Source organism: Myotis daubentonii, chromosome 16 (genome assembly GCF_963259705.1).
Source record: "Myotis daubentonii chromosome 16, mMyoDau2.1, whole genome shotgun sequence".
NCBI classification, from domain to species: domain Eukaryota; kingdom Metazoa; phylum Chordata; class Mammalia; order Chiroptera; family Vespertilionidae; genus Myotis; species Myotis daubentonii.
The window spans coordinates 16871707-16883050 of NC_081855.1; the positions used below are offsets into that span (position 1 = coordinate 16871707).

At 54.5% G+C, this 11344-nt stretch overlaps 1 protein-coding gene and 5 non-coding genes across 8 annotated transcripts; 2 read left to right on the forward strand and 4 right to left on the reverse strand.

The window, feature by feature from the left end:
* The first annotated feature begins 1347 nt into the window (after window positions 1-1347).
* On the forward strand, window positions 1348-7258 carry HES7 (hes family bHLH transcription factor 7). 3 transcript variants are annotated; one of them, XM_059668691.1, is made up of 4 exons: window positions 1348-1582; window positions 4802-4897; window positions 5472-5559; window positions 5873-7258. In XM_059668691.1, exons 2-4 carry the CDS (start codon window positions 4802-4804, stop codon window positions 6322-6324), a joined length of 636 nt encoding a protein of 211 aa, XP_059524674.1. In that variant the 5' UTR covers window positions 1348-1582; the 3' UTR covers window positions 6325-7258. The 3 variants fall into 3 exon arrangements, with proteins under 3 accessions (XP_059524674.1, XP_059524672.1, XP_059524673.1); XM_059668689.1 differs by lacking the exon at window positions 1348-1582 and adding an exon at window positions 2337-2443; XM_059668690.1 differs by lacking the exon at window positions 1348-1582 and adding an exon at window positions 3483-3919.
* Window positions 2134-2204, reverse strand: TRNAG-GCC (transfer RNA glycine (anticodon GCC)). The gene has a single exon. It is a non-coding gene; the product is annotated as a tRNA-Gly (tRNA).
* TRNAR-UCU (transfer RNA arginine (anticodon UCU)) lies at window positions 6879-6965 on the reverse strand. Its single transcript is given in 2 exon segments — window positions 6879-6914; window positions 6929-6965. It is a non-coding gene; the product is annotated as a tRNA-Arg (tRNA).
* Window positions 7259-7439: 181 nt separating the features above from the next.
* Window positions 7440-7521, forward strand: TRNAL-UAG (transfer RNA leucine (anticodon UAG)). The gene has a single exon. It is a non-coding gene; the product is annotated as a tRNA-Leu (tRNA).
* A 463-nt stretch (window positions 7522-7984) lies between these two features.
* TRNAQ-CUG (transfer RNA glutamine (anticodon CUG)) lies at window positions 7985-8056 on the reverse strand. The gene has a single exon. It is a non-coding gene; the product is annotated as a tRNA-Gln (tRNA).
* A 2727-nt stretch (window positions 8057-10783) lies between these two features.
* On the reverse strand, window positions 10784-10856 carry TRNAK-UUU (transfer RNA lysine (anticodon UUU)). Its single transcript has one exon. It is a non-coding gene; the product is annotated as a tRNA-Lys (tRNA).
* Between the last annotated feature and the right edge of the window lie 488 nt (window positions 10857-11344).

Here is an 11344-nt window from a genome sequence, read left to right on the forward strand (position 1 = left end):
CAGCTCTGACCCCCAAACTTGTATATCCCTGGCCTACCTGTAGTCTCCACTTGAATGTCTAAGGGGATCTCAACTAACCTGAGAGTAAAGTAAAATGCTTATTTTCTCTTCCCAAATCTTTTCCGTCCCCCCCCCCCCCCCACCACACACACCCTCTTCCCATCTCAATAAAAGGCACCTCCAACCTCCTGGTACTCAAGCCAAAAACATATGCGTTCACTTTCCCTCTCCACTGCCACCACCTCAGGACAAGCCACAATCATATCTTGCCTAGATTTCTGCTCTGGCAACCAGATGATATCTCTGCTTCCATCTTCCACACAGCAGACAAAGTGATCTTTTAATACAAAAGTCAGTGAATATAACTTTCCTAATAAAATTCTCCACCAGTTTCCCATTGCACTTAGACGAAAATCCATTCCTTCCATTTTTGCAGCTCAAAATTCTCCCTCCTGGGGACAATGACCCTCTTTCTCTAGCTCCCACCAGCAAACCCCTTTCCTGACCCAGAGCCTTTGCACTTGCTGGGTTTCTTTCTTTCTTCTTTTTTTTTTTTTGCTGTTGTTCTTTGTTTGTTTTTGTGTGGGTTTTTTTTTTTATTTTTGTGTATGTTGTTGTTGTTTTTTTGCCTGGTCTCATGGCTGGCTAAAATGTCACCTCCTGACAGAGGCTGCCTCTGAACGCCCAGACTGAAAGTAGCACTTCCCTCACTCTCAAGTCATTGCCATATCCGGTGTCCCTCGCCCGCCGCAGCCTCATGGCATCTGAATTTATATTATTTTCTGCTTTCTTAGTTATTTTCTGTCTCCCCTGCCCACTGTAAGTTTCAGGGGAGACCAGACTTTTCCCTCAAAGTCTAACCATAGCACCACAGGAGGCACTCCGTGAACACCGGCTGCGTGCGTAAAACAGCGCTGTGCGCACAGACACACAGATGCTCAGACTGTTGTCCAATTTCCTTCTGGGGGCCACTGTCCCACCTTAGAATCGAGAAGAGAGCGTTGCCATTCACGGACACAATCCAGAGACGAGAAAGACCCAGACCGGGCCCAGATGAAAAAGACAACTGAGAGGGACAGGAGACAGAAACCTGCGGCAGGGACCCGGGCCCAGGCCGAGCTCCAGAGAGAGTGACCGAGGCAGACAAGGCCGAGACGCAGCCTCAGCACAGCCTAGGCAGCTGCCGGAGCCAGATCCAGGAGGAGGGGCGCGGAGGGGGGCCAAACCCGCCGGAAGACCTGAAACCCGCGCGGCCAGCGGGGGGACCCAGCCGCCCCGCCCCCGCTTAAGAGTGGCCGCGGCAGCTGGCGGGGGCGCCGGGCCTCCCGCTGGCGCGACGCGTGCGGGATCAAAGCCCCCGGGAAGGGGCGGGCGGGGAGGTGGCAGGATCCCGGAGGTGTGAGCGGGCTTCCCAGGGGATGTCAGGAGCGTGGGAGCGCGGAGTGCGGGCAGGGGACAGAGACCCGAGGGAAGCCGAGCGATCCCAGAGACACCCAGCCACCGAGACGCAGACGCAGAGAGAGACGGAGAAGCTGGAGAGATCCCGGGTCAAAAACGCAGAGACAACTAAAGACCCAGAGAGGTGAGCGCAAAAGTTGCTAAGAGACCTGGAAAGAACGTGAAATATACAGAGACAGAGACGCCAAGAGGTACGCAGCACAGAAAGACTGCAAGACACCGAAGGCCGAGACCCTTGGACTTGGGAAAAGAAAGGGCGCTTCAGAGAGAGCAGGAGGTAGGACAGAGAGAGCGAGCGAGGCGGAGAGGTGGAAAGAAGAGCAAGGGGATTAGATAGAGCGCACGGGGCGGGAAGACCTCGCCCCTCCCCCGCGGAGGGCCCAGAGGACCCCCGGGGCAGGGATCCGAGGGCGGTGCCCTTTCTCAGGGTCACGCCTGCGGAGGTGCGGGGGCTGGGGGCGAAGCGAGTGGTGGGCAAGGCAGCAGGACCCCCTGGTTGGGAGGATGGACGTGTGAGGAGGTATGGAATCAAGATCTCCACCAGAGCCTCAAACCCTTCAGTAGAGTAAAAAGTAATATATTAATATGTGGTGAAAATATTAATGATAGGTGCTTCTCAGAGAAATATCAAACTTCTTTCAGTTTTTGTTGTGAAAAAGAAAAAGTAGGCAGTGTTGCATTGGCCGGGAATCGAACCCGGGCCTCCCGCGTGGCAGGCGAGAATTCTACCACTGAACCACCAATGCGCGCCCTAGCCAGGCTTCACCAGAGCTTATAAGAGGTCAACGTAGCGGTGATCAGGCGGGTTGTGTCAGCGAGGGACCTAGCGAAAGAGTGGGTCTGAATAGTTCAAGTGGGTGGAGCAACCCAGCCATCCTTCCTCTCTCCCGGATACGGCCACTGGGCCATAAAGTCGCCCCATATGGCCAGGGGCGGCCCCACACCCGGGTGCGAACAGCCCGGGGCCCCCAAACCTCGCGTGCAGGTGAGAAAAACTCAGCCTGAGCCCAGGTTCCCAAGGAGGGGGGCGGCGGGGGCTACTGGGGCCACACATCTGCGTTCCCATTTGGCCCAGGTACGGGGAGGTGGGATTGCTGGGGGCCCTGAACCCAAATGGGAGCGCCCTCCCCAAGGTCTGCGTCCCTTCGGGCTCGGGCTTTGGCAGGGTAGGCTCCGTGAAGAATATCAAGTTGTGGAGGGGCACGGGGAGGGCCAGGCGGAGTCCCATCCGCTCCCTACTCCGCGTCTATCTTCCGACTTGGTCTCCAACCTTGTCTTGACGTCTCTTTGTCGCTAGCACTCTTGCTGTCCTGTTAAATCTCTGATTTTACCTCATCGATCGTTTCCCCCTGAAGTCGCGCCATTCTGCAGAGGGTCATGGTCTTGGTTTGGGGTGGGTGTAGGTCCCTTTTTTGTATCCCTTTCTTGTCCCTTTAAGAAAACTGCCTGCTCCCTGCTCCCCTATAGTTACCAGGAGGTTCCTGGGAGCGAACACACTCGTGTCAGGTGTCCTGGCAGCCACACGCCCGAAACTCCCACCTTTTTAAAATCAAATACTTGTAAATGGAAAGATCTCTCCACCTCCTGCCCGTGCTTTGCTTCCTCTTCCTTGAGGTTCCCCTCGCCCCAGTCCAGACACCCCTCAGGGCGGTCTTCTTCCCACTTTGATTCTGTAACAGCTACTTGATAACACGCGTGGTTCCCCCCACTGGATCCTGCAGGGATGAGCTGGACCTCGAGCGCATACCTCAGCGCTAACGGCCCAGGCCCAGACCGGTGCGCCCGAGCGCGGGCTCCCGCCGCCCCTCTGGACTCGGGTGCGGCCCCGGTCCCCTGCCCCCCCCCCCCGCCCCGTTGGGGAATTAAATACGACCGCCTTCGGTCTCACAGCGCGTCTCTTCCCCTTCCAGGCAGAACCCAGCTGAACTAGATAGATCCGCCTCCCACCCGTTAGGTCTCTTCTTATTTTAAGCAGGATAATTGGGGTGAAGATGTATAAGGTCCAGCCTAGGGACCGAGGGGTGCTCACTTCCTTTTTACTGTCAGCGGGGGTACGGTGACCGCCCAAACAAGCTGCGATTCTGGTGGCAAATTCTGACCCCAAATCACCTGAACTCTCTCCCCCCTAATAACCTCCTCCCTTCAGCTGGGCCCGCCTCATTATACAGCCTTATGGTCCTTAAAACAGCTGGTGCTCCGCTGACCCCTCATTTCCCACACTCCGGGCCCGTTCCACGCCTTCCCCTCCCCCTAGCGCTCCTCCCCTTTCCGGGAGCCTCGTGCCTGGGGCCAAGCCGGAGGGATCCGGGTGCCTAAGAGGGCGGGTCCTGGTCCCCCCCCCCCGCCCGCCCCGGGGAGCCTGAGGGATATAAGGCGCAACGGGAGCAGGGGCTCGTCCACACCAGGGTCCGGAGGAGCGATGGTCACCCGGGATCGAGCCGAGAATAGGGACGGCCCCAAGGTGAGCGGCGGGAGAAGAGGGAGCGGAGATCCCTGGGCCGGGCAGGGGACCGGGTCTCTGAGAGCTGGGCTGCAGGGGGCCGATATGCACGGGAGACCCGCGGAGCCAGGAGCTGGGGAGCAAGCTGCAAAGCCTGAAGGAGGGGGACAGGGTCAGGCAGGACCTGCGTGGGCGGCAGAAGCACCGGCTGGGGGTTTGGGTCACGGGAGTTTGCGGCTTGCGGTCGCGGGGACCCGGGCGGGGGCTGGTGTTGGCGTGAAACCACCGAGAGGAGCACAGAGCTCGGGGAGGAGGGAGGAGGGAGGAGGGCGGGAATAAAAGGCGAGACGCGCACTTGCTCCGCGCGGGCTGGCCCGGTGGGCACGGGCTCCAGAGGCCCGAGGCGGGGTGGAGGATTTTAGAACCAGTTACGAAGGGTGACCGCTCAGACGGGTTAGAGGGAGAAGAGGAGGTGCGGTCGCGCTAGGTATCTCCCTTTCTACACTCAGGGCCGCCAACTCTGAGTCCGGCACCTTGTGGCCCACGTGTCTGGGCGCAAAGAGGGCCCTCAAAGTTCTCCACTGAGACAGAGAGACACTGCACGATGCGGAGAAGTAGAGAGAAAAGAGGAGGAGAGACACAGAGAGGGGAGGAGGGAGGACAAGACTGAGAGAGGAGAATGCAGAAGATCCGGGAGAGAGAGGAGGCGAGCTTCAGAAATTGACCCCTAGGGGCGCTGGGAGGGGGAGCGGAGAGGGGTCGAGCGGGTCGGGCCCTAGGCTCTCAGGAGTCTTGGGGAAGGGGGTGGAGGCCGGACTGCCCCAGCGGCGGGGTCCCCACGCCCGCGCGGCCGCGCTGAGTCTTGGTCCCGTCGGCCCGCTCTCCCTTTCCTGCTGGTCCCAGATGCTGAAGCCGCTCGTGGAGAAGCGGCGCCGAGATCGCATCAACCGCAGCCTAGAGGAGCTGAGGCTGCTGCTGCTGGAGCGGACCCGGGACCAGGTCAGTCCTTCCGGACCCCCAAGCACCCCGTCCTCGCGTCCCAGGGCTTCCCACTTGGGTGGGGACAAATGCTGGCTGCATTGGCGACCCTGGCCCCGAGGCACCCTCGCCTGAGTCCCGCCCTGGGAACCCCATCCCAGACCCCTTCTTGCTCTCAGAACGCGATCTTCGTGGCCGCCTCTCGGGCCTGTAAGTTTCACACCTTGCTCTGTACATTTCCCTCCGGGGTGGGTCTGTTTCAACCTCCGGGTCTGCAAATTCTTCCTCCTCCTCCCCCCCCCCCCAACAGCCAGCAGGGTGGTCCATTTCACCCACTGCGTTTGCTACTTTAAATGCCCTCCTCCCAACGCGGGGTGGGTTTCCTCCCCTCGGGTCGGACAGTTTCCTCGCAGGGTGGGTGAGGACCATTCTCGGTCATCTCCACCCCGCATTCGGGAGCGCGCTCTGCGGTCAGCGCGCACACGCGATCCGGGGGCACCCCCAGCCCCTGCACCCCTCCCTCCTTTCTTCCCCCTGCCACTTTCCCCCTCTCTCCCCACCCCTCTGTCTTTGCGCCCTCCCCTCCTGTCTGTAGAACCTCCGGAACCCGAAGCTGGAGAAAGCAGAGATACTGGAGTTCGCCGTGGGCTACTTGAGGGAGCGAAGCCGGGTGGAGCCCCCGGGTACAGCGCGGGGGTGGGGCAGCGGAGGGGAGGGGGGATCACCGAGGCCCGGGCCGGGGTAGATGGGGCGGACTCTGCCGTGGACGGTGGGCTTGGGGAGTGGCAGGTTCTGCTCTGAGGCGAGGTTAATAACACCCGCGCGTGTCTGTCTCTGTGTCTCCCTCATTTTCTCTCTGTCCGTCCATTTGGTTTCCTGTCTCTGTGCGCCTGTCCGGCCTTGGTACTTCTGCGCCCCGCCCCTTCCCTTACCCCTGCCGGGCCCCTGCCCTGACCGCCCGTCCTCCCGTCGGCCGCACCCGCCCCGCGGCTCCAGGGGTCCCCCGGTTCCCAGCCCAGGACGCCGAGGCGCTCGCCAGCTGCTACTTGTCGGGTTTCCGGGAGTGCCTGCTTCGCCTGGCGGCTTTCGCGCACGACGCCAGCCCGGCCGCCCGTGCCCAGCTCTTCTCCGCGCTGCATGTCTACCTGCGCCCCAAGCCGCCCCGGCCGGAACCCATCGATCCGAGGCCCCAAGCATCGCGCCCACCGCTGGACCCCGCCGCCCCGGCGCCTGGCCCCGCGCTGCACCAGCGCCCCCCAGTGCACCAGGGCTCCCCTAGCCCTGGTTGCGCCTGGTCCCCGTCCCCTTGCTCCCCCCACGCCGGGGATTCCGGCGAGCCGGCACCCCTCACCGGACTGCAGCCGCCGCCTCCGCCTCCTTACAGACAAGACGGGGCGCCCAAGGCCCCGCCGCTCCCGCCGCCCGCTTTCTGGAGACCTTGGCCCTAAGCTTTGGGGGGTGGGGGCGGGGCTGGGGGTAGGGTAGAGACTCCAGCCTAAGGGCAGCAGAGGGATCCGGGAGTCGGGGCGAGGAGGTGTTGGGGAGGGCAGCGGGGCGCGCGGGCGCAGCGCGCGGGTGAGATGTGGTCTATATTAGAGTATCTATATAAATATATATTTTCCTGGTTCCTGTCCCTTTCCCCTGCCCCCCGCTTGCGTCTAGGATTGTACCCTCTCTGTCCCAGCCCAGCCCCAATCCCTTCTCGAGTCCCTAGTGCATGGAATAAAGTGGTTATTAAATCCCCGTGTGTCCCAAAGCCAGGGGCCTGCCTTTATCTCGGCGTCCACGCCTACTTTCCCTCCCCTTCTGTCTCCCGTCCCCCCAGTCCTGCTCCGAGGCCCAAGTCCCAGGGCAGACAGGTAAGTAAAGAAGAGTGCAGAGCAGAGACTGAGGCTGGAACTGAAAACAGACGGAAAACAGAGTTAGGATCGGGGGAGAGGGACGGGACCTTTAGGGGAAAAAAAAAAAAAAAAAGGAAAGAAAATAAAAGTTGGAATAAAACCGACTCTGGTGGGATTCGAACCCACAACCTTTGAATCGCTCTTTCGTCACTAGAAGTCCAATGCGCTATCCATTGCGCCACAGAGCCCGCTATCCAGCGGCGGCGTCTGACGGCATACGGGAGCTGGATGGGGGAGGGGGAGAGGGAGGGGCGTACCAAGAGCTCGCGGTTAGGACCTGAGGCCTGCCAGGGAGAGGTAGCGGGCGCAAAGCAGGCGAGCCAGGTGGGAGTGCGGGAGCACATGGGTGGAGGAAATAGGGAGAGAGAGCAACATGAGTGAGGGGACGAGCACAGAGCTCCAGCTGCCTGCTTGGAGGATGATGCTTCCAGCCCAGGCGCACCCCACTCCCAGATGTGGCCCCACTCATCAAAATAAACTCATTTCGTTGTAAATTTCTGTGTGTCTTTGTTTCCTTGGGCCTATCTGCTTTGTTATCCGCTGCTCTGCAGTTCTAAATCTAGATGGTTTCCAAAGAAGACCAGCCAATTTAATACAACCATTTCTAGCTTACTTTTCTATAGTCTCTTAGGAGGAGTGTGGAGGAACCCTTACTTCACGCAGGTAGCGTGGCCGAGCGGTCTAAGGCGCTGGATTTAGGCTCCAGTCTCTCCGGAGGCGTGGGTTCGAATCCCACCGCTGCCAAACTAAAGTTTTTTCCCCCCTCTCGTGGTTCATGAATCCTGTAACAATTCATGCAGGACCTTGTGGGATCTTCCTCAATTTTATAAGGACTCCTGATAGAGGTCTCACCACTGTTATCCCTCTTTGGTATTCAAGACATATCCTACCTAGATCTGCATCCCAGCCCCAAACCAAGACCTGATGGAAACTGTCGAAGTTACCTTTTCTTAGTAACTGATCTCCCCATTAACATGTTCTCAAATAACATTCTTATCTCTCAAAATTAGCGCAACACGTGTTCATATACATATTCAAGTGATTGACTGTGTTTTCCTCAGAGTGTGCTAGGGGCTTCAATTGCCTAGTGCGAAAGCTCAAAGAACAGAATTGTAGTTTTTCTTTTTAAATACTCTTCATAAAAGAACCTCATACATGAAACCAATACATAATGGAACATATTGACAATTGTGAAAAACAAAACTTTAGGTTCCACCGAGATTTGAACTCGGATCGCTGGATTCAGAGTCCAGAGTGCTAACCATTACACCATGGAACCAACTGGTACGAAGCTCTTCTGAATATTTATATAATTGTAAACTCTGTTCTTATTGCCCTGCACTCTACTATTTACAGAAGACAAAACAACACAAAAACAATTGTTGGATAAGGTAGATGCCGTTATCAAGCATCTAAAATATGAATTGAAATGTACTGTAAATGTAAAATGGAAACTGTACATAGAAGACTTAGTACAGAAAAAGTTATAATTTCATTAACATTAAAATATTGATTATATGTTAAAATGCTCGGATTTTGGATACTTGGGGTTAAATAAAATATGTTATTAAAATTAATTTCAACTGTTGCTTTTTACTCTTTTAAAGAAAATGACAGATTTTATTTCTTAGAGCAGTTTTAGGTTTACAGAAAAATTGAACAGAAAGTACAGAGATCTCCCATGTACTCCTGTTACCCCCTAGTTTCTTTTTCTATTATTATTATTCCATTTTTAGTTTTATTGAAGTATAATTGATATACAAAAACTGCTCACACTTAATGTATACACATCTTTTTTTTTTTTTTTTTTTTTTTTTTTTTTAATTAAATCTTTATTGTTCAGATTATTACATTTGTTCCTTTTTTTTCCCCCCCATAACTCCCCTCCTCCCAGTTCCCGCCCTACCCTGCGCCCTCACTCCCCACCCACTGTCCTCATCCATAGGTACACGATTTTTGTCCAGTCTCTTCCCACATCTCCCACACCCCTTTCCCCCCCAAGAATAGTCAGTCCATTCCCTTTCTATGTCCCTGATTCTATTATAATCAACAGTTTATTCTGTTCATCAGATTATTTATTCACTTGATTCTTAGATTCACTTGTTGATAGATGCATATTTGTTGTTCATAATTTGTATCTTTACCTTTTTCTTCCTCTTCCTCTTCTTAAAGGATACCTTTCAGCATTTCATATAATCCTGGTTTGGTGGTGATGAACTCCTTTAGCTTTTCCTTATCTGTGAAGCTCTTTATCTGACCTTCAATTCTGAATGATAGCTTTGCTGGATAAAGTAATCTTGGTTGTAGGTTCTTGGCATTCATCACTTTGAATATTTCTTGCCACTCCCTTCTGGCCTGCAAAGTTTCTGTGGAGAAATCAGCTGACAGTCGTATGGGTATTCCCTTGTAGGTAACTGAGTTTCTTTCTCTTGCTGTTTTTAAGATTCTCTCTTTATCTTTTGCTCTTGGCATTTTAATTATGATGTGTCTTGGTGTGGTCCTCTTTGGATTCCTTTTGTTTGGGGTTCTCCGCGCTTCTTGGACCTGTAAGTCCATTTCTTTCACCAGGTGGGGGAAGTTTTCTGTCATTATTTCTTCAAATAGGTTTTCAATATCTTGCTCTCTCTCATCTTCTGGCACCCCTATAATTCTGATGTTGGTACGCTTGAAGCTGTCCCAGAGGCTCCTTACACTATCCTCGCATTTTTGGATTCTTTTTTCATTTTGCTTTTCCGGTTGGATGTTTTTTGCTTCCTCGCATTTCAAATCATTGACTTGATTCTTGCGCTCCTCTGGTCTGCTGTCGGGCGTCTGTATAATATTCGTTATTTCAGTCCGTGTGTGCTTAATTTCTAGTTGGTTCCCCAATATAAGATCGAGGGTCTTATTAGTTTTCGTGTAGATCTCATTAAGTTTATCGGCAGCTTCTAAACAGTTCTTGAGAGACCTTAAAAGTGTGGTTCTGAACTCTATTTCTTCCATTGATAATTTTGTCCTGTTTCTTTGTCTCCGCATTTTGTTATGCTTCCTTGGTGCACCCCCTAGTGGTCTTTGTTCGCAGTCTTATAGATAAATCTTTGTTGTAGCTAATTCCAGGGAGGGTTTGACCTCCAGGCCAAGTGACTATGAGATTCAGCTGTGTCAGCGGTGAGAGAACTTCTGTCCTCTAGGGAGGTGCTAATCTAGCCTTTGCCTGAGGCTATCCGGCAAATGCCTCTGTGCAGGGCTTGGGCAGGGCGGGTCGAACAGGATCAACAGCGTGGGCCGGAGAGAGCAGTTATGGCGGCTCTCAGTCCTGTCCCAAGGGGCTCTGCCTCTCTGAGTCCCAGCACCCGCTGCAAAGCTCGGAGAGAAAGCTGCACTGGCTCTGACCGAAGCCAGACAGTCCCGCTTCTCCCGCCTGAGTCTGGGTCCCTAAAGACTCGCCCGGATCTGGAGCTCAGAGTCTGCGACTCCCTCCCGATTGAAAACAACAACCGGGCCCTCCGCCGCCAGCCCGCTCAGCGCACTCCGCACCTCAGAATTTGACTTCAGCACTGCGCCTCCTCTGAGTGTCCTTATGCGTTTCTCTTTCCTCCTAGTTGTAGGACTTCCACTCAGCCAGCGCCCCTGTGGTTCTGGGTGATGTCCCTTCCGTTTTTTGGTTTCACTTTTGAAGTAGTTGTTCAAAGCAGCAAACTCCAGCGTTAACCTATGCCGCCATCTTGGTTCTCCTCAATGTATACACATCTTGATTAAACTTTCTATTCTTTTTAATGTGGCTACTAGAAAATTTAAGTTAGCATATATGACTCGTATATGTACTACTCTAAAGCAACTCTACTTTCCTTCCTATTATTCGTTCTATCTTCTGAAAACTAAAAACTTGGCGTTTTACCACTTCCTTTTAAATACCACTTCCTTTTAAAACTAATTAAGAGAATTTTTGTTATTCCTTTGTTTTGTTTGAAGGCATACAAATATTAATTGTACTTAGAAATGAGTGTTTAGGTAGAAAAAAGTTGAACGCCCGAACAGGGACTTGAACCCTGGACCCTCAGATTAAAAGTCTGATGCTCTACCGACTGAGCTATCCGGGCTCTCAGGCTCTTCCTGCTCTGGCATCTTTAAGAGTATTAGACCTGTAAAATTTCACGCTCGCAAAACCGACGGGGAATTGTATGCAAGTGCTCGGAGGATGCCGGCACAGACCCTAAGGAAGCTGGAGCACCGGGCAACTGCTGATCGCGCTTCTTAGCGGCTTCCCTCGAGTAGTTTCCGCCGTTCGGTTAGCTAGGGCTGGAGGCCCGGGGGCTGGGATAGCGCGGTGCCGGGACTTGCCGCGCGGGGCCGCTGCCGGCTGCGGGCTTTCCTCGCCGGGAGGTTTCTCCAGGGTATGAATGACCTAAATCTTAGGCACTCGGGCACCCCCGCTCCCGCCCACCCGCCCGAAGGTCGAGGGCGGGCCCGAATGCCACATGGGACCTTGAGATACTGTGCGCCGGGAGTCCACTTCGATACCCTGACGAGCTCCATTCCAAGGGAGAGATTGAGATCTGGCATGCCAAAGACAGGGGTCACGGAGGGC